The sequence below is a fragment of the Pristis pectinata genome, chromosome 1 (genome assembly GCF_009764475.1).
Source record: "Pristis pectinata isolate sPriPec2 chromosome 1, sPriPec2.1.pri, whole genome shotgun sequence".
In the NCBI taxonomy this organism is placed as follows: Eukaryota; Metazoa; Chordata; class Chondrichthyes; order Rhinopristiformes; family Pristidae; genus Pristis; species Pristis pectinata.
Window position 1 is genome coordinate 3,128,452 of NC_067405.1, and position 22,145 is coordinate 3,150,596.

The 22,145-nt window shown below is 45.4% G+C and overlaps 2 protein-coding genes across 2 annotated transcripts in view; one reads left to right on the plus strand and one right to left on the minus strand.

Annotated features, from left to right (window-relative positions):
- Positions 1-22,145, plus strand: part of LOC127569523 (ATP-binding cassette sub-family B member 6-like) — a 549,089-nt gene that overhangs the window by 292,790 nt on the left and 234,154 nt on the right. The gene's annotated exons all lie outside the window — the stretch shown is intronic.
- usp37 (ubiquitin specific peptidase 37) overlaps positions 1-22,145 on the minus strand; it is a 62,536-nt gene that overhangs the window by 19,107 nt on the left and 21,284 nt on the right. The window contains 10 exon segments of the mRNA XM_052024508.1: positions 1,756-1,897; positions 2,836-2,897; positions 4,577-4,586; positions 5,173-5,337; positions 7,137-7,216; positions 13,412-13,529; positions 14,456-14,661; positions 19,099-19,222; positions 19,632-19,763; positions 21,444-21,605. Of these exon segments, the coding sequence (XP_051880468.1) occupies positions 1,756-1,897; positions 2,836-2,897; positions 4,577-4,586; positions 5,173-5,337; positions 7,137-7,216; positions 13,412-13,529; positions 14,456-14,661; positions 19,099-19,222; positions 19,632-19,763; positions 21,444-21,605 (1,201 nt within the window).

Here is a 22,145-nt window from a genome sequence, read left to right on the forward strand (position 1 = left end):
TCTGGTGGAAAGACAGGTCGGTATTTGACTATGGGCCTCAATGGGAACTGGGGAATACAAATCAATGCACCAATGATGGAAAAGCTAAAGACAGTCACTTGGTGGGTAGCACTCTTGGCTGAATTAGAAGGATGCAAGCCCAAGCCACACTCCAGCCTACTGGGTACGAAATCTAGGCTGACAGTCCAGTGCAGTAATGAAGGAATCTTGCACTGCTGGAGGTCTTTTGCATGAAAATGCCAAACTGCTCCCTTTCCCCTATTCTTCCAGAGGGCAGACAATCCACATGCAGGCTACTGAAGTTTCCTATATTTCCAACAGTGACCACTGTTCAAAAATATTTCATTGCCGTTTAACATTTCACCACCCAGTGTCAAAAATACAAAGAAATAGACCAGTCTCTCTAGAACACACAATCGTTCAATAAGATTGGCTGACTAATTACCCTGACTGACTGCTCTATCCCTAATACCTTAATGTCCAAAAATCTATTCCTCTCAGTCCTGAATGCACTCAATGGTTGAGTGTAAGCTGTGCCAAATAAATGGAAACAGGATGTTTTGTTACAGTTGTGCAGCCCCTCAATAAGACTATACCTGAAACACAATGGAGTTTTGGTCTAACACACACAAAATGCTGGAGGAACTCAGCAGGTCAGGCAGCATCTATGGAGAAAAATAAACAGCCGACGTTTCGGGTCTCGAAACGTTTTGGTCGAACCCGAAATATCGACTTTATCTCCCTCCATATATGCTGCCTGACCTGCTGAGTTCCTCCAGCATTGTGTATTGTTCCAGATTCCAGCATCTGCAGAATCTCTTCTGTTGGAGTTTTGGTCTCCATCCTACTGACATGCTTGCCTTGCCTTGGCACAACAATTGTGTGATGAGAAAGTTGTAATGTGAGAAGAGATTGACTAAGATTTTGTCTACATTAAGAAAAAGGGGTCTAACAATAGATTCCAGCGGGTTAGATAGACTATTTCCTCTGGCTGTAAAAGCTAGAATTGCAAGCATAGTCTCAGGACAAGAGAGTGAGATAAAAATAAACTTCCTAGAGTATCTTTGGAATTCTCTAAACTAGAGGCTTGTGGATGCTTAGTCATAGTATATTGAAGGCTGAGATAAAAAGAGATCTCTGGACACCAAAACAAGGGACTTGAGGAGACACAAGAGACTGTAGATGCAGGTCATGCAGCATCTGTGAAGGAAAAAGGAGAGTCAGGTTTCGGATCGAGATCTTTTAGCTAGACGGAAAGAGTAGAGGGAGATAGCCAGTATAGAGAAGTGAGGGGAAGGGGTGGAGCACGAGCTGGCAAGCGACAGGTGGATACAGGTGAGGAGGGATAATTGGCAGATGCAGGGAGGAGTGGCAATAATAACTGAGGCTGAGAGGTGATGGGTGGAGGGCTGCAGATGATGGAAACATAGGAGAGGAAGGTGGAGCTTGGAACCAAGGGAGGTGGGGGGGGGGGGGGGGCAGATAGGAACAATAGGGGGAGGGGAGCCAGCGGGAGGAGTGCGAGAGTGATGGGCAGATGGAGGAGGGGAAAGAAACAGGGTGACATGGGGCTGGGGTGGGTGTAGGAGGAACCTGATGGATCAGGGGGAAAGAGAAAGGGGATTTGAGGAACTAGGCAGAAAAATCGATTAAATGCCAGATTCAACCATGAAGTAATTAAATGGTAGATGGTAGAACAGGTTCCACGTTCTGATGGAGTGGGTCAAAGCAAATCCTCAGGGGTGCCAGTCTTACCAGCTGTATATCCTCATCCTCCTGCTGCGTCTCTTGCTGAATCTGCTCACTCATCTGCCTGCTGATCATCATGGCCCGCTTCACCTGCTCATCCTCGCTGTCCGAGTCCTGGATTGTGATCGAAGACTTGAAACAGTACTTCCTGTGGGAGAACACGACAGAAGGTAGTAAATGGGCATCCCTCAAGACAAGGCAGCAGGAACCTTGCCTTGGATGACAGCAATCGTTTCAAATAAGAAATGTAATGCTGACTCTATCTGTTCTGGTGAACTGTCCCTAGCTGTTCTGGCTCTGGGTGAACTACAGTCCAACCACACTGACAGGACCACCAAGAATCTCACCCTGATCTGTTAACCATCAGGTGCTTCTAAGCTATATGCAGATCCAGCAGAGGGAGAGTTAAGTTAATCTTGATACTGAAGCTCACACAGCACCCATCACAATTTCCAGCAAAGGTCTAGGCTTTCGAGGGGGTGCAGAAGAAGTTCAGCAGGATGTTGCCTGGATTAGAGAAATTAGCCATAAGGATAGGTTGCACAACATTGGATTGTTTTCTCTGGAGCATCAGAGGCTGAGGGGAGACCTGATAGAAGTTTACAAGATTATGAGAGACATAAATAGGATAGAAAGTTTGAAGGAGATGACTCCCCCCCACCCCCACCCAGAGAGTGGTAGGTGCCTAAAACCTACTGCCAAGGAGCTGGTGGAAGCAGATACGACAGCAACATTTAAGAGGCTGATGTCTGACACAAACAGGCAGGGAATGAAGGGATATAGACCACATGCAGGCGGATAGGATTAGTTAAAGTTGGCATCGTGGTAGGCCAGACATTGTAGGCCAAAGGGCTTGTTCCTCTGCTGTACTGTTCTGTGTTCTACATAAGCAGAAAAGCTCCATTAAATTTCCTCAAATTCTGATCAGGCAACACATTATTCAAAAGGTACCCACTTTCCCCTCTGTTATCCACTGTACAACACACCAAGTCCTGCACGGGTTACCCATCAGGTCAATCACCACCCAACCCTTGTTGGCTTGACCCTTCATCTTCTCGAGAGTGAGACCAAATTATGTGTACTCACCTCCCCAGCGTGAATGGGCAATCGTAGAGTTCACTGACTGAGAAGTTTTCAGTGGCCGTGATCTGTGAAATTCCAACAGCAGTGACGGTACGTTAGAGAATGCACAAAAACACGAGCACTCATTGCACCCCATTAAAACATTTAACTAAAATTAAATCTCTCCCTTATTACCAAGGCTTCCATCAAAAGTCCTGTAAAACAGACAGGTGGGTTATTAGATTTATAAAGTGTCAGTTGTGCTTTAGTCAACTCTATTCTAGCCTCCCGAGTCTGTCTTGGATTGAAGTCCCACTTAGTCCAGTGCAGCACTGAGAGCTGACATTGTCAAAGGTCCTAATTTTTGGATGGATTGTAAACAGAGGGGCTGTTCACTCTTCCACAAGCAGAGTAGAGTTCTGTCCACTGGCCTAGCCAATGTTCATCTTCAACCAAATACAAATACGCATGCAACATTCTTTCTATGATAACTTTCACTACCACAGATCGTCCAAAGCACTTTAGTCCACAAAGTATGTTCATCTCCAGCTCCCTATCACCCAATTCATCCCGTCCTGGTTCCATCCACACACTACCCACATATTTTCACCAACCAGCAGCATCTGGTCCTGGTTCCCACAGAAAGCATCCTATCCAGATGCATCACGGCTTGGTACGGCAACTGCAATGCTGTGACCACAAGAAACTGCAGAGAGTCATGGACACAGTTCAGCATATCACGGAAACCAGCCTCCCCCCATGGACTCCGTCTACACTTCTCGCTGCCTTGGTAAAGCAGCCAGCATAATCAAAGACACCCGCTCTCCCCCCCCCCCCCCCCCCCCCCCCCCCCCCCCCCCCCCCCCCCCCCCCCCCCCCCCCCCCCCCCCCCCCCCCACCGACATTCTCTCTTCACCACCACCCCACCCCCCATCGGGCAGAAGATACAAAAGCCTGAAAGCACGTACCACCAGGCTCAAGGACAGCTTCTATTCCACTGTTATAAGACTATTGAACAGACCCCTACTACGATGACCTCACAATCTACCTTGTTATGACTTTGCACTTTGTCTACCTACACTGCACTTTCTCTGTAGCTGTTAACACTTCATTCTGCATTGTTTTACCTTGTACTACCTCAATGCACTGTGTAATGAATTGACCTGTATGAATGATATGCAAGACAGGTTTTTCATTGTACTTCGGTACAAGTGACAATAATAAACCAATTCCATCTGCCTTGCACCTCTCCCCTACTTGTTCCCATTATCACCTTCCTTACATCAGATTCAGCACTGGTTGCCTTTGTGTTCCTGCTTATCCCCCTCCAGCAGCTGTCTCCACCTTCACCCTTCCCTCCCAGCTCCATCCTCTTATTTTTGTCTGCCTCCATCTATCATCCACCTGCCTCTGTCTCCAAACAACACTACCCCTCCCCTACCTGACTCATTCTGCCTGTCAACCCTCCTCCCTCAGTCCACCAATCACCTCCAGCCCTTCTCCTCCCCTATCTCCCCTCTTAGCTCTAATGCAGAGCTTCAACCCAAAACATCAACAATTCCTTTACCCCCAAAGATGCTGCTTGACCCAGAGTTCCTCCAGGAGATTGTTTGTTGCTTGTCGTTGATGTTGTGTCAATCAGTGATGTTGGTCGTCAAATCAATACATCAAACTGTCACAAGTAACAAAGAATTGATCCCCAATTAATCCCAGTGTTGTTGGTGGAGGCATAAATATTCTTCAGAACATGGGAAAAAACTCTAACCTTATTTAAACTAGAGACATAACAATTTCTCACGTTAACCCAAGGTGGCAGATGGAACTTCAATTTGATACTGAAAATACACCTTCTCCGCTCAGTACTGCACTGGAGGATTGGTCTAGGAGTTTTCCCCTTAAATCCCTGGAGTGGGACATGAACGCACAATCTTTCTCAGAAGCTTGGGAAGTACCCACTTGAGGAAATTAACTACTAGCCTTTTAAATAAGGTTACTGGCAAAGTACCAAAAAGGTCTGGATCATCAGACAACATTGTTACACTCCTTGAAGATCCATAGGATGCATCTGGACTTCAATAGCACAGAGAATGGAGGCATATGCCTTCCAAGTTGAGTTTATTGTCATGTGCACAAGTACAGTGAGGCACAGGTACAATGAAAACTTGCTTGTAGCAGCATCACGGGCACAGAGGAACAGACAACAACAAACATAGATAAATTATACACAAATCCATGGATCAGATTAAGTAATCATATCTCTCCCCTTCTCCATCATCACCACTCGTCTATCCTAAAACTTCAAGAGTCTTCCATTCAGAACCACCTCCCCTTCATGTTATGCTGTACCTGTTTTTCACTTACATTGAACCTTGTGCGTTCCAGGCTAGCGCAAAGGGCTGTCGTGTAGTTTCAGTGCAGTGAGCAGCGAGAGTTAGGTATTTGGGGATGATCACCTGCTGACCAAGCTTGTTATTCAGAGACAGCTGCACATTGAAGCTGTACCGCTTCAAGTGGAGTATGAGGACTCTGTAAGAAAACAAGAGTTTGTAATTAGAAGCAGAGAACCCCTGACTGTGGACAGGGGTAGGGGGAGAATGGCGACAGGTGGTAGGATTCTGCACTGAACTGAAAATCGTAAGGGAAGGAGACTCAGTGTGCTTACAGTGTGGAAGAGAGGAGCTCTATGTTTAAAAACAGAAATGGGAAGTGAAACTTTTTTTTTGAGTTAAGTGATAATCTAATAAATAGCAGCATGGCAGGGCACCTCAGACCCATGGAATGCACAACCTGTACCTCCTGTGCCCTGGACAAACACAGGCACAAAAAGCATCACCAGCTGGAAGAGCTCAAGCTCAGAGTTTTCAAGCTTAAGTAATAGCTAGTTTCACTGCAGTTCGCCCATGAGGTTGTTCTTTGTGGTTAGCTCGAGAAGAGGGTGGTGAACCACCAGCTTGAGCTGCTGTAGTCTGTGGTACTCCCACAGTGCAATATATTCTTAGATGACACAGCGGTGCAACCAGTAGAGCTACTGCCCTACAGCTCCATCAATTCGCAGGTTCACTCTTAAGTTTCAAGAATAAATTGGATAGATACATGGATGGGAGAGGTCTGGAGGGTTATGGACTGGGTGCAGCTCAATGGGACTAGCGGAATAAAGTTTCGGCACAGACTAGAAGGGCCAAATAGCCTGTTTTCTGTGCTGCAGTGTTCTATGGTAACTTGAGTTTGATTCTGACCTCTGGTGCTGTCTGTGGGGAGCGTGCACATTCTCCCTGTGACCTCTGAGTTCCCCTGGGGGCTCTGGTTTTCTCCAACATTTCACAGACTTGCAGGTTGGTAAGTTAAATTGTTCCCAGTGTGAGGGCGAATATTTTAATCTGGGGGGAGTTAATGGGAACGTAGGAGTAAAAAAAAAGTGCTTGATTGTCGATATGGACTCAGTGAGCTGAGGGGCTTGATTCCATGCTGTATGACTTTTATATTTCAAGTCAGTGAAATAAAAGCTGGCCTTGCCAGCAAGGGCCAGATTCCAAAGACTGAAAGTAATCGAAGAGTCTTAGAGCACATTCCCTTTAAGTATTCACGGGAACATTTGGACATCCTTAAGCCTAGTGTCCCTATTCCATCAACGAAATCATGGCTAGTCTGCAAATCTAGTCCCAAGTCAACGTCCATGAATAACTTTGGTGTGTGGGCTGGTACATAGAGTCATAGAACAGTACAGCATGGATACAGGCCCTTCGGCCCAACCAATCCATGCCGACCATGGTGTCCACCCAGCTAGTTCCAATTTCCTGCGTTCAGCCCATATCCCTCTAAGCCCCGTCCCTCCATGTACCTATCCAAGTGCTTCTTAAATGATACTGTTGTACCTGCCTCACCCACTTCCTTTGGCAGCTCGTTCCGTATACTCTGCGTGAAAAAGTTGCCCCTCAGGTCCCTTTTAAATCTTTCCCCTCTCACCCTAAACCTATGCCCCCTAGTTCTGGACTCCCCTACCCTGGGGAAAAGACCGTTACCATCTACCTTATGCATGCCTCTTATAATTTTAAAGATTTCTATAAGGTCGCTCCTCATTCTCCTACAGGATACAAACGTGGAGGGAAAACGACAATTTCAAAGGTCATTTTATTTTAGGAAGCTCTCGTCACACTTCAAAGTTTTGCCTCGTGAATCTACCTGGTGCCGAACAGGTATTAATGAATTTAATATGCAGAAACAAGGAAGGCAAATTCTCCAACAATTTCCCCATCCCGTTTGTCACTGGGTCCAAGTAGTGTGAAGGGACCCCAGCCTTCTGCCTCACCCACCACTTGACTACTGACCTGGGCAGCCTGCTGAACTTGTGGGTCACAACTGCATTTTTTCCATTGCACTTCTCGCAGGAGTATTCAATTTCTTCAGCCTGCAGCAAGAGAGGGACAGTTAGCACCATCTTACTTCCCCAGCTCTCACTGCAGCTTGTCCACTTAGCCATGCGACCGGGAGCAAGTGGGGGTGAGAATAGGTTACAAAATCCTCCCTCCCCTCAGACAGTAAGTATAACTGTGTTAAGTCAAATTTGCAATCTATTTCAAGGCAGGTGGACGGAAATATCCACCATTGCTGCATTATAAAAACTACATCTGGGATCCAGGTGTGTCCATCTTGATCTAAAAACCTTTGCTTTTTAAAAACAGTAAAACCCACTGCGGTACCTGTAGAGCATAAAATATCCAAAACCTTATTGTGCCTGTGTATCTACGGCTGTTTCACTGTGAGACACATACCTGGCTCAGAGTCTCCCAAGCTGATCCACATCTTCTACACATCCTATCATTAGTTGGTCTCGCCAAGGCCAGTGTATTGCTTACTGGGTACGTTCGACCATAGGAGCAGGGCTGTAATATATTCCAACTGTTTAAGGGGTGGAAAACCCCTTATCCAGTTATGGGATTGGGGCTCATTCTTGTAATAATGAGCTACAATCCCTTGATGACCCAGCTTGCTCCAGCAGTCCAACTCAACGTCCTTCCTGTTGTTCCTCCCTACACTGACCTCGGCATCACCGTGGCCATGTCCACAAAGATGTTTTCTCTCAACTTCAGAATTGCTTCTCTCCCCCAGTCATTCTCGTGGCAATGTGCAGGCCCTCAGCAGACCAGTTAGGGATCATCTAATCATCTGAAGAATCTTCCTTTCTCGAATACCTTTCACAACCTCAGCATATCCCAAAGAGCTTTACATCCAATCAATTACTTACCAAGTGCAGTGACTGTTGCAATGAGGAGGTCAATGTGCACAAAGCAAACTTCCAAATGCACCATTTAGATGCAAGCCTGAATGTTTCATGCAATTTGGTTGATACAGGAATAAGTTCCTGGCAAAAACCTTTGTTCTCTATGGAAGATTGCGTGGTATTGCTCTATGTCCACCTGAGTGGGCAGCTTCGTGACTTAGTTGAAGGACAGGACCACTGACAACACAGTACTACTTCAATACTGGCTCCAGAAACACCAGCTGTGTTACTTGCTGTTTCTCAAGTGGCTTCTGAACTAGTCTTCTAATTTAAGAGGCAAGTCCCACTTACTGATCCACAGTTAGTCATAGAGTACCACAGCACAGAAACAGGCCCTTCTGCCCATCCAGTCCAGGTTTTCTGCCTAGTCACATCTACCTGCACCCAGATCATAGCCCTCCATACCTCTCTCATCCATGCACCTACCAAACTTCTCTTAAGTGTTACAATTGAACCTGCATCCACCACTTCCACTGGCAGCTCATTCCACTCGCACCACCCTCTGAATGTAGTTCCCCCTCATATTCCCCTTAAATATTTCAGCTTTCACCCTAAACCTATGTCCTCTAGTTCTAGTCTTACCCAACCTGAAGGAAAAAAGCCTGCATGCATTCACCCTATCTATACCCCTTATAATTTTGTATACCTCTATAAGATCTCCACTCATTCTTCTGCGCTCCAGTGAATAAAGTCCTAACCTATTCAACCTTTCCCCATAACTCAGGTCCTCAAGTCCCAGCAACATCCGTGTAAACTTTCTCTGCACTCTTTCAAGCTTATTGTAGGTATTCAAGATTATGTAAGTAGGTGACCAGAACGGCACACAACACTAAATTTGGCCTCACCAACATCTTATACAACTTCAGAATAACATCCCAACTCCTGTACTCAATGCCCTGATTTACAAAGGCTAAAGCGTCAGAAGATCTCTTTACCACCCTCTCTAACTGTGATGCCATTTTTAAGGCATTATAGATCTATATTCTCAGGTCCCTTTGTTCTACCACACACTTCAGTGCCCTACCATTCACTGTGCAAGTCTTATCCTGGTTTGTCCTCTCAAAGTGCAACACCTCACACTTATCTGCATTAACTTCCATCTGCCATTTTTCAGCCCATTTTCCCAGCTGGTCCAGATCACTTTGCAAATGTTGATAGCCTTCCTCGCTGTCCACTACACCCCCAATTTTGGTGTCATCTGCAAATTTGTTGATCTAGTTTACCACATTATCATCTAAATCATTAATATGGATGATAAACAACAACAACGGACCTAGCACCGATCCCTGCAGAACACCACTGGTCACAGGCCACCAATCAGAGAGAGAACCAATCTACTACCACTCTCCGGCTTCTCCCACTAAGCCAATGTTGAATCCAATTGACTACTTCATCCTTAATGCCAAGTGACTTAACCTTCTGGAGCAGCCTCCCATGCGGGACTTTGTCAAAGGCCTTGCTAAAGTTAATGTAGAAAATGCCCACCGCCTTTCCCTTCAACCACCTTCTTGGTAACCTCCTCGAAAAAGATTGATTAGACATGACCTGCCACGCTATAAGCCATGTTGACTATCCCTAATCAAGCCCTGTCTATCTAAATACTTATATATCCTGTCCCTTAGAATACCTTCCAATAATTTACCCACGACTGATGTCAGGGTCACTGGCCTAGAATTTCCCAGCTTATACTGAGAGCCTTTCTTAAACAATGGAACAACATTAGCTATCCTCCAGTCCTCCAGCACCTCACCCAAGGCCAAGGACATTCAGTGGAGAATTGGCTGTGTGGATCCAGAACTGGCTTGCTCATAGAAGACAAAGGGTGGTAGTTGAAGGGACTTATTCGGGCTGGAGGCCTGTGAGCAGGGATCTGTACTGGGACCTCTGCTGTTTGTGATGTACATAAATGACCTGGATGAGTAAGTTTGCAGACGATATCCAGATTGGTGGAGTTGTGAATAGTGTAGAAGTCTGGTGACAGATAGAGAGTGATATAGATCAGTTGCAGATGTGGGCAGAGAAATGGCAGATGGCGTTTAACCTGGATAAATGTGAGGTGTGACACCTTAGAACATAGAAAAACTACAGCACAATTCAGGCCCTTCAGCCCACAAAGCTGTGCTGAACATGTCCCTACCTGAGAAATTACTAGGCTTACCCATAGCCCTCTATTTTATTCAGCTCCATGTACCTATCTAACAGTCTCTTGAAAGACCCTATCGTATCCGCTTCCACCACCGTTTCTGGCAGCCCATTCCACGCACTCACCACTCTGAGTAAAAAATCTTATCCCTGACATCTCCTCTGTATCTACCCCCCAAGCACCTTAAACCTATGTCCTCTTGTGGCCACCAATTCAGCCCTGGGGAAAAGCCTCTGACTATCTACCACCTTGGTAGGACAAATGTCAAAAGGCAGTATACTGTTAAGGGCAAGACCCTTAACAGTGTTGAAGAGCAGACACCTCAGGGTGCAAGTCCATGACTCATTGAAAGTGGCTGCACAGGTAGACAGGGTGGTTAAGAAGGCTTATGGAATGCTTGCTCTCATTAATTGAGGTATTGTGTATAGGAGTCAAGAAGTAATGATGCAGAACTCTGGTTAGGCCGCATTTAGAGTACTGTGTGCAATTCTGGTCACCTCACTACAGGACGGATGTTGAGGCTTTAGAGAGGGTGCAGAGCAGGTTTACCAGGATGCTGCCTGGATTAGAGGGCATGTAGTATCAGGAGAGGCTGGACAAACTTGGGCTCTTTTCTCTGGAGCGGCGGAGGCTGAGGGGTGATCTGTTGGAAGTGTATAAAATTATGAGGGGCATAGATAGGGTGGACAAGCAATATCTTTTTCCCATTATTGAGCGATCCAATACCAGAGGGCATGCACTTAAGGTGAGAGGGAGTAGGCTCAGAACAGATGTGAGGGGTACGTTTTTTTTTACTAAGAGAGTGGTGGATGCCTGGAATGCGTTGCCTGATAGGGTGGTGGAGGCAAATTCATTGGGGGATTTTAAGAGGGGCTTGCATGGGCACATGGATGAGAGGAAAAGAGAGGGATATGGGCATTCTGTAGGTAGATTAGCTACGTTGGCACAACATTGTGGGTCGAAGGGCCCGTTCTGTGCTGTATTGTTCTATGTTCTAAATATCTCTGCCAGGGCCCCTGCAATCTCTGCACTAGCCTCCCACAAGGTCCGAGCGGACACCTTGTCATTCGCCTCAAGAGAGCAAGCACCTCCTCTTCTGTAATTGGGATATGGTCCATGATCTCATTACTCTTTTTCCTCAGTTCTATAGACTCTGTCTGTCTCTAGAGTAAATACAGATGCATAAATTTCATTTAAGATCTCGCCCATCTATTTCAGCTCCACGTAGAGACAACCACACTGATCTTCAAGAGGACTAATTTTGTCCCTTACTGTCCTTTTGCTCTTAATATAGCTTTAGAAACCCTAGGGATTCTCTTTCACCTCACCTGCCAGAGCAACCTAATGTCCTCTTTTAGCCCTCCTGATTTCTCTCGTGTTCTCTTGCATTTCTCATACTCCTTAAGCGCCTCATTTGATCCTAACTGCCTATACCTGATATGTGCCTCCTTTTTCTTTACCAGGGCCTCAATATCCCTTGATAACTAAGGCTCCCTAAACCTGTTAGTCTTGCCTTTTATTCTAACAGGAACATACAGATTCTGTACTCTCAATATTTCACTTTTGAAGGCATCTCTTTGCTGGAAAATAACCTATCCCAATCTACACCTGCCAGATCCCTTCTGAACCCCTCAAAATTGGCCTTCCTCCAGTTTAGAATCTTAACCCTAAGACCAGTCCTGTCCTTCTCCATAATTATCCTGAATTATGATCACTAGATCCAAAGTGTTCCCCTACACCCACTTCTGTCACCTGCCCTGGCTCATTCCCTAACAGGAAATCCAGTTTTGCGCTCTCTCTGGTTGGAACCTCCATATATTGATTAAGGAAACTTTCCTGAACATATTTAACAAACTCTATTCCATCCAGTTCTTTTACAGTATAGGAGTCCCAGTCAGTATATGGAAAGTTAAAATCACAGCTTTATATTTCCTGCAACTGTCTGCTATCTGTCTACAAATTTGCTCCTCTAAATCCCGCTAATTAATCCCTTTTTTATTCCTCAGTTCCACCCAAATTGCCTCGGTAGTTGAGCCCTCCAGTATGTCCTCTCCGAGCACTGCCGTCACATTTCCCCCGATCAGTAATGCCACCCTCCCCCTCTATCACATCTAAAGCAATGGCACCCCAGAACACTGAGCTGCCAGTCCTGCCCCTCCTGCACCAACTTCACACTAGTGGGTACATCATCATAATTCCACGTACGGATCCATGGTCTAAGTTCATCTGCTTTATCTACAATACTCGTTGCATTGAAATACACACAACTCAGAACATTAGTCCCACCATGCTCAACCTTTCGGTTTCAGTCTTTGCTTGTAGTCTTAACATCTACTTTCCCCACAGCCTCTCCATTTGCTGCCCTGCCGCTCTGGTTCCCACCCCCAGCAACTCTAGTTTAAAGCCCCCTGAGCAGTACTAGCAAGCCTTCCCACAAGGATATTGGTCCCCTTCCAGTTTAGGTGCAAACAGTCCTATTTGTACAGATCCCACCTGCCCTGGAAGAGAGCCGAACGATCTAAAAATCTGAAGCCCTCCCTCCTGCACCATCTGCTTAGCCATGTGTTAAACTGCACTATCTTCCTATTTCTTGCCTCACCAGCACGTGGCACGGGAACAATCCTGAGATCACCACCCTGGAGGTCCTGTCTTTTAACTTAACACCCAACTCCCTGAACTCACTTTGCAGGACCTTGTCACTTTTCCTGCCTACATCATTGGTGCCAACATGTACCACAACCTCTGGCTGCTCACCCTCCCCCTTAAGAATGCTTATAAACTTGATCTGAGACACCTCTGACCCTGGCATCTGGGAGGCAATATACCATCTGAGAGTCTCATTCTTGTTCACAGAACCTCCTGTCTGCTCCCCGGCCAATGAATCCCCTATCACAACCGCTTGCCTCTTCTCCCCACTTCCCTTCTAAGCCAAAGAGCGAGACTCAGTAACCAAGACGTGACCGCTGTGGCTTTACCCAGTAGTTGTCGTCCCCACCCCCCCCCCCCCCCCCCCAAACACAATCTAAAACTATATACTTGTTATTGAGTTATCAACACTATTTCCTCATCTTGTTTCCTGCCACCCCCACCTGCCCCAAACCTCCCACATCTTCTCTTGACCTCCTCTGAAGTGCAAGTGCCCTCATTCGTACACACAACAGCCAGTCAGGAGAACACACCCTGAAGAAGAGGTCGAGTGAATCCTGGATTGATCTTGGGGGCAGCTGCTTCTTCCGCCGCGGGAGGTCGATGGAAAGATCATTGAATTGCTCCCGCTTTGTGACACTTTCACAACACCTGCAACAAACCAGAATCACATGTGACCAATGAAACAGTACTCTACACATCAGCCCTAGTCCCTCCACAGCTTACGAATACACACCAGTTAAATTTAGCTAATTCATCACAAGCTGCTCTGCAGATTACACCATACTTGCAGATAAGCAGTTTCCTGCATAAGATGCAAGGGACTGCAGATGCTGGAATCTGCAGCAAGACACAAGATGCTGGAGGAACTCAGCAGGTCAGGCAGCATCTGTGGAGGGAAATGAACAGTCGGCATTTTGGGGTGAAGGGTCTTGACATAAAACATTGTCTGTCCAATTCTCTCCCTAGTGGGTCAGGCAGTGTCTATGGAGGGAATTGGACAGACAATGTTTTATGTCGAGACCCTTCATCCCAAAATGCCGACTGTTCATTTCCCTCCACAGATGCTGCCTGACCTGCTGAGTTCCTCCAGCATCTTATGGGTAATTACATACCATCTTTGATCAGAAACACATTTTCACATTATAAAAGACAACCTCAAAAACTTGGGTTACTGACCCTCTCCCCTCCACCAGGGGTCAGACTTCTTCCAGTAAACCTATTCTTCCAATGGGCAGGTCGAGGCCATTCTGCCCAAGTTCCTCCCTCACCACATGACTCAGGTAGAGAAGGGATAAGAGCATGTGTGTGAAAGTTGGGGGTGCAATCTAACTCGGTAACTAGTTTGGTATCCCTGGGAGATAAAATTGATCTCCTTAGACAATACCGCAAGGAACCCAACATTCACTTACCACAACAATTCCCCTGTGCTTTGACTAAAAGAACTGGTCATTATCTTGGCTCCATTTGGCAAACATTGTATACCTCTATACTACAGAAAAGGTGGATTTGCCATCTGGTTCAAGGATGTAGCCCCAGCACTTCAACTCTCCCGTCAAATCTCTCAATTGACTTACGTTTTGCAGTCAATTGTGTGCAGGACCTCGAACTCTACATTGCAGATGATAGGACAGGCGTAGACTCTGGCAGCCCCAGCCTCATGATACGCTCGTCCCGCAGGACTCTCATCACCCGCCACTGGCTCGTTCTTCCATGTCTTGTTCAGCTTCTCCATGTCTTCCTTCAGCTGGTCCAGGCACTGGCTCAAGAACTCATGGGCATCCTACACATACCAATCAGGGAGAGAAGCAGCATCGTCAGAAATAGGAACACAAGAAGGCCACCTGGCCCCTCCAGCCTGCCCCACCATTTCATACGATCATGGTATTGGTATATTGTTGTCACCTGTACCAAGGTACAGTGGAAAAACTTGTTTTGCAAACTGATCATACAGGTCAATTCATTACACAATGCTGTTACATTGGGTTAGTACAGAGTGCATTGATGTAGTACAGGTAAAAACAATAACAGTACAGAGTAAAGTCACACCTACAGAGAAAGTGCAGTGCAATAAGGTGCAAGGTCACAACAAGGTAGATTGTGAGGTCAGAGTCCATCTCATTGTATAAGGGAACCATTCAATAGTCTTATCACAGTGGGGTAGAAGCTGTCCTTAAGCCTGGTGGTACGTGCCCTCAGGCTCCTATATCTTCTAACTGATGGACCAGTTGATCTGCCCCAGGCCTCTGCTGTGTCAATTCCCCATATCCTCAATTGCAAAAAGATGCATTTCACTGTGTGTTTCGATGTACATGTGACTAATAAAGACATCTTATAAATCTTTCAAAAATGCATCTACCTTCTCTTCAAATACTTAATGATCCAGGAGATCTACAATGCTCCAGGAGAATTCCTGAGACTCACGTTTTCCTTGAAGAGTTATTAATATCCAGAGCATTTTAACCCAGGAAAAGGCATAGGGTTAAGGTGAGAGAGGAAGATTTAAAAGGGACCTGAGGGGCAACTTCCTCACAGAGGGTGGTGCGTGTATGGAGCAAGCTGCCAGAGAAAGTGGTAGAGGTAAGTAAGAACAACATTTAAAAGACACTTAGACAGGTACATGGATTGGTAAGGTTTAGAGGGATATGGGCCAAACACAGGCAAGTGGAACTAGCTTAGTTGGGCATCTTGTTCAACATGGATGTTAGGCTGAAGAACCTGTTTCCATGCTGTATAACTCTATGATTCTGCATCCCATGGTAGGTTTTCTATCAAAGGTTGACTGAAGAGCTCATTTCTCTGCAAGTGTACAAACTACAACATCAAGTTTGAACATAAAAACAAAAAAAAAACACTGGAAACACTCAGCAGGTTAGGCAGCATCTGTGGAGAGAAAAACAGTTCACATTTCAGGCCGAGAAGGGACAGAGCGGCGAAGACCTAAAACGTTAACTCTGTTTGCCTTTCCACAGACACTACCTGACCTGTTTTTATTTCTGATTTCCAGCATCTGCAGTATTTGTTTGATTTTCATACAACGTCGTTACCATAAACAGAACACATAGTCAGCACCCACACCCAAGTGGGGATTAACTTCATCCCATTATAGAATTACTACAAACCTGACCATTATAATACAAGTGCCCCTCTGGAGTGGATCACATTCAGCCAACAATGGTGAAGAAGTGATAGGAAAAGGCGACAAGGGTTTTGTGTGGCACTGCTCTGATTGTGAGGTCAAAGAGATGACAGAGATGATATAACTCGGTTTCACAATAACGAAGCAAAATAACTATCATCACCAATGCCGGTGCCAGCACAGAGTCCCATATTGCCGAATCTGGAACTGTGACCAACCACTTACTCAAGGGAACAGATCAAGAAGTTTGCAACCCCAGAATAATATGCAGGAGCAGCAGTGTATTTTTACCATACATTGTTACACATTACGAGCCAGGTTTGTAACAGCATTCAGCGTGCACAACGGATACAAATTCTTTCACAAAGGAGGCCATTTGGTCCTTTGTACTTATGTCAGTCTATCAAAGGAAGTCTCCAATCAGTCCCACCCACTGCTCCTTACCCACAAACCTGCAAATTTTTTCCTTTCCAAGTACTTATACAATTCTCTTTAGAGTTTCTATTAAATATACTTCTCTTACCAGCTTCAGGCAGCATGCCACTACTTACTGCCCATGACCAAAAGGTGCATGGTAGCATCACTACTGTCCAAGCTGTGCAATGTCCTGAAGGACAGACCAATGGTAGGTAGAGAGCAAACCAACAGGAGAGATAAACCTACTTGATCATGCCCTCACTTGTCTACCTATAGCAGATGCACCTGCAGAAGACAGCACTGTTAAAAGTGACCAGCACACAGTTCTTGTGGAGAGGACTACCTTCAACACCAAGGATACTCTCCACTGTGTTGTGTGGTACCACAATCGCACTCAATGAAAATGAAAGAACAGATCTGGCAGTACAAAACTGAGTATCGATGAGGCACTGTGGATCATCAGCACTTGCAGAAATGTACACCACATAATTTGTAACCTCTTGGCCCAGCATATTCCTCACGTCACAGTTGCTATGATACCAGGGTCTTGACCCTGGTTCAATAAGTGCTGGAAAACATGCCAGGAGCAGTACCGAGCACACCAAAATTGAGGTACCAACGCATCAAAGATGCACTACTGGACTATGTGCATGCTAAACAGTATGGACAGAGCAAAATGATCCCAAATAGATCAGATCAAAGTGTTCAGTGCTGTCACAATCTAGTCAAATGGTGGCAGACAACTGAATTGCTAACAAGAGGAAATGGCTCCAAAAACATCCCTATCCTCAGTGATGGCAGGTACCAGAATGCGAGTGTAACAGAGATGAAGCACTTGCAACCACGTTCTGCCAGAAATTTTGAGGGGATGATTCATCACAGCTTCCTCCCGAGATCACCACCATCACATAAGCAGGACAATTTGCTGAATGTGATATCACAAAACTGACGGTATGGATACAGCGAAAACTACAGAACCGGACAATATCCAGCTGTTATACTGAAGCCCTGCACTCCAGAACTAGCCACACCACTGGCCAAACTTCCAAACTGGCATCTATTAATAAATCAATAATGAATGGATCCCATATGCTTTTCATGCAAATAAGGAACAGGTCACCAGGACCACTGAATCTGCTCCACCATTCTAGAAGATCTTGGTTGATCTGAAAGGCTTTGCTTCAACCTTTGAGGAAGAGAGTTCCAAAGACTCACCACCCTTTGAGAGAAAATATTTTGCTTCATCTGCGACTTACTGGACTCCTTACTTTTAAACAGTGACCACCACTTTATCCCAGTATATGCACTCAAGGATTAAGCATTAATATGCGTTTGGGGGGGGGGGGGGGGGGGGTGGGGTGCGGTGGTGGTTCCACTTTAAAAGTTTGAGTGGACTGAGTTAAAACCTTAGGACAACTTGACCCAGGAGCAACAAACAATCTGCTGGAGGAACTCAGTGGGTTGAGCAGCATCTGTCAAGGAAAGGAACTGTCAACGTTTTGAGTTGAAACCCTGCATCAGGACTTACCCAGGAACTCAGTTATCAAACAAACGCAACACTGGAGATGCAGACCACAGCTCCTTCTAACTGCAGGCAAGCCTACTGCAGCATCTCACTGACATCAGATTCAAGGCAACCACAACAGCTTGTATTCATTCAAGTTTTTAAAGAATATTTGAAGCCTGAACTGTGGCAGCCACCAGACAGCACTTTGTCTTCCCATTTGTCTCCAGCATTTCTGCAGCTTCATTTCACCTTTTCTACCCTTCCAATTCTTTGGTCTTTGCCAATTTCTTCCTTTGCTTCAGGGACATAGGAATGGATTGACAAAGTCCCCATCAAAATTCAGTGAAGTTGATTATATGGTCATCACATGCTGTGCACATATTGGCCCCTCTATTACTTTTTAAAATAACATTACTAGACCAAAATAGTGCTTAATTGTTTATGTAATGCAAGCTCATTCTTTCCTATTAGTCTGTTAGTCCCACACCACACTATGAAGCAATTGTCGATTATTCCCAGTAATTAATCTCTAGAAGAAATCAAAATGAGGGAAAGAAATCCCCAGTGGAGAAGACTTTGGGAACCACAAGCCACTTTATTAATTCCTAGGGTTCATCCAACTGTTTTATCATCCTCTTCTTCCTGAAATACGGGAGTTTGAAAGCCTGGTTGAGCAGTCTCAAGCACAGCTTCTTTCACACGGCTATCAGAGTCCTGAACCAATCACCTCTTTCACATCCCCTCCCCAGTGGTGCTGCCACGTTCTCAAATTCTTAACTCCACCTCATGCATTATTGTCACTTTAGTATTTTTTGTAATGCCTCAGTTTGCACTACGATCTTTGCACATCGCTGTATTTATTGTTGTATTTAGTATTACAATGTATGCAGTTTACTGTGCGAGCTTCAGCAAGCAAGGAATTTCATTGTACCTTGGTGCATATGACAATAAACTAATCTGAATTTCACTTTCCTTCTCTTCCAATCCAAAGTTGGTGTCATCTAATCACTTGCACCTACTTTGGTCTTTGATTCCCCCATGTTCTGCACAAGGGGACTTGGCTCCTTGACCAGGAATACCAATGACAGAAAGCAAACCCACCCATTAAAACAAGTCACCAGCCCAGTCCCATCAATCCCGATTGCCGTGACCCTTACATTTTGCACATATCCAGAGAACCTCTCTGCAGTGGCTGAGATGGCATTCTTCACCTTCTTCAGCAGCTCTTTCTTTACTTCCGGGCTACAGTTATCCTTCTTGGCTAGGAGATGGGCGAAGCGCCTACCAAAGATCAACACACAAGGGTCAGAAGAGACACTAACCTGTGAGAAGCCGCTACACATCCACTCCGCCACAGAACAGAGAGCATGAAAATACCTCTTTCCAAGGATACTTCCGAACAGTTATCACAGTGCACTTTAGTTTAACTAGAGTTCAATGGCTGTTGATCACAAGCCTGAGTCCCGACAAAGTTAGAGGCCTAACCCTCATGACACCTAGACTCAGCCAAGAAGGGGGCTCATTCTCCAGCCCTTTCCCACCCAATACGGATTGGCAGGAGTGTTGCATTCACAATCCCAGTGACCTATGTTTCGCATAAAATTAATAAATTTAATACTTCACACCATAAGAGTTGGTGCAGGTCCTCAGACTGCCCAAAACTGCAAATTCACAACACTGAAGCACTTACTTAAGCAAAGCATTTGCTGGGATCTTCTTCCAGGGGATGCCCTGCTTCAGTAGATCCATTGCCAAAGATTGAAGTGAAAACAGGGACTGTAGGATGGCATTCATGTAACAGGTATTGCCAAGGTTTGAAAACCTGCCGATCAAAGCAGACAAATCCCATTAGGCAGACCAGAGACGTAACATACCAATTAGGAGCAGAAATAAGCCACTTAGTTCAAGTCTGTTTGATAAATTAATAAGATTAAATTTTCACCCACTTGCTTATCAACTAACCGCACCTTAAAAATATTCAAAGACACTGCTTCCTTCACCTTTTGAGAAAGAAAATTCCAAAGACTCACAACTCAGGAAAAAATTGCTCTAAATCAGTGAACCCTTTTTTTTACACAACGGCCTAGTTCTAGCTTCTCTCACAAGAGGAATAATCCTCTCCACATCCTCCTGGTCAGGACCCCTCAGGATCTTTTGTTTCAATCAAGTTCCATCTCATTCTTCTAAACTCCAGTGGATACAAGCCTAGGCTGACCAGACCTTCTTCATTAGACAACTGACCCGTTTCAGGTACTGTCTAGCAAGTGTTCCCTGAAATAATGCACCCATTCTTAATTAAGGAGACTAAAACTTAATGCTGTACTCCAGATGTGGTTTCACCAATGCTCCAAATGCCTGTAGCACAACCTCCCTACTTTGAATTTCCCTTGGAATAAATAGCATCATTTTGTTAGTTGTCTGAATTACTTGCTGTACCCACATACCAGCCTTTTGCAAATCAAGGACACCCAGAACTCTGCAATCTCTCATCATTCATGGAGTCAGAGTTATGCGGAATGGAAACAGGCCCTTTGGCCCAACTTGCCCATGCTTCAGATGTCCATCTGAGCTGGTCCCATTTGTCTGTGTTTGGCCCACATCTCTCCAAACCATTTCTATCCACAAACTCATCCAAATGTCTTTCAAACATTGTAATTGTACCTGCCTCTACCACTTCCTCTGGCAGTTCGTTTCACATACCTACCATACTCAGTGTGGAAAAAGTCACCCCTCAGGTCCCTTTCATTTATTTATTTATTCCACCCCCCCCCCCCCCCACCCCCACCCTCTCAGCAAAGTGGACATTTTTCTACATTCCCAGAACACTGCTCAACTCAATCACAGGTGGGTAACAGCAGGAAGGGGAACAAAACAAAAAAAAACCACTCACATACAAATGAGTTATACTATTGCTACGTGCCTGTGATGCTGCTGCAAGCAAGTTTTTCATTGCACCTGTGCATACGACAATAAACTCGACTTTGAATACGAGTATAAGAGGACTCAAAGGTAAGATGAGAAAGCTCCTGAGAGACCAGGAAGTACTGTGTAGCACTTAGCTAGAGCAGTCAGTGTAGTGACATGTTTTATAACTGTAGCTGGATAAACTGAACAGCACCACAAGCACAACAGATCATTAAACAGTCTGAGAGACATGCCAACCCCACAAATATCAGTGGGGGTAAGGGATTTACCTGTTGAACAGAGATAGGAATACAAGTAAGCAAGTACCAATAGATATCATGAATTGGTGGTTGCTGGTGGAAGAGTTTCTCTGGATAAGTTCTCACTAGTATTTTATAATCTGTAATGCGTAATTCTAATCACAAAAGTCCCCAGGAAATTCAGTTCAATACCATGGAAGGAATTCCCCAGAACCTTTCTACAATCAGAAAGACTGGACCCATGAGCAGAACAGTTGGTTCAGAGCGCTACAGTGAAATGAAACACCAGAAGTGGCCCTGGCTCTGGCAGTTGACCGGGAGGCTGCCAAGTTCCTTACCCCTGAAGTTGCTGTGGGAGCTGAGTTGGATGGGGCACCCGGGGCCTATTCCATCCTGTGTAATCTTGATTCGGACGCAGTTTCTTCACTGACTGGGGCGTGGGCTGAGGTAAAAATCCCAGGTTCCTTTTTGCTGAGGGAGCCTGACCTGAGAGCCCGGACCTGCCCAAAAGAAAGCAAATTAAATACTTAGAATCTACACCAGAGAGGAAGCATTTCAGTCCAACTGCCATTGAACAATGTTCATCCTCTGTCCACGACCCCTCTTACTGTATTTACTTCTTCTATTACCTTCATACTCAACAACCCCAAAAGGTTCGCTGACTAGCCTTCCACCTTCCCTTGTCTCTCTGTGCCCACAGAGAATCTTGCTCACTCACCATTCCATGCTTGCTGACCAATACTGGCTTCTGCCCAGACTATTAACATTTTCATCTCAAACAAGCTTTTGAGCACCTACCCTAACACCTTCTTTTGTGGCCTGGTGTCAAATTTTGTTTGATAATAATTAACTTACCGACCAAGATTCCCATCTAAGCCAGTCCCATTTGCCCCATATCCCTCTAAACCTTTCCTATCCATATACCTATCAAAGTACCTTTTTCAAATGTTGTTAATGCACCTGCCTCACCCACTTCCTCTGGCAGCTCGTTCCATATACTGACCATCCTCTGGGTGAAAAATTTGCCCCAGGTTCCTATT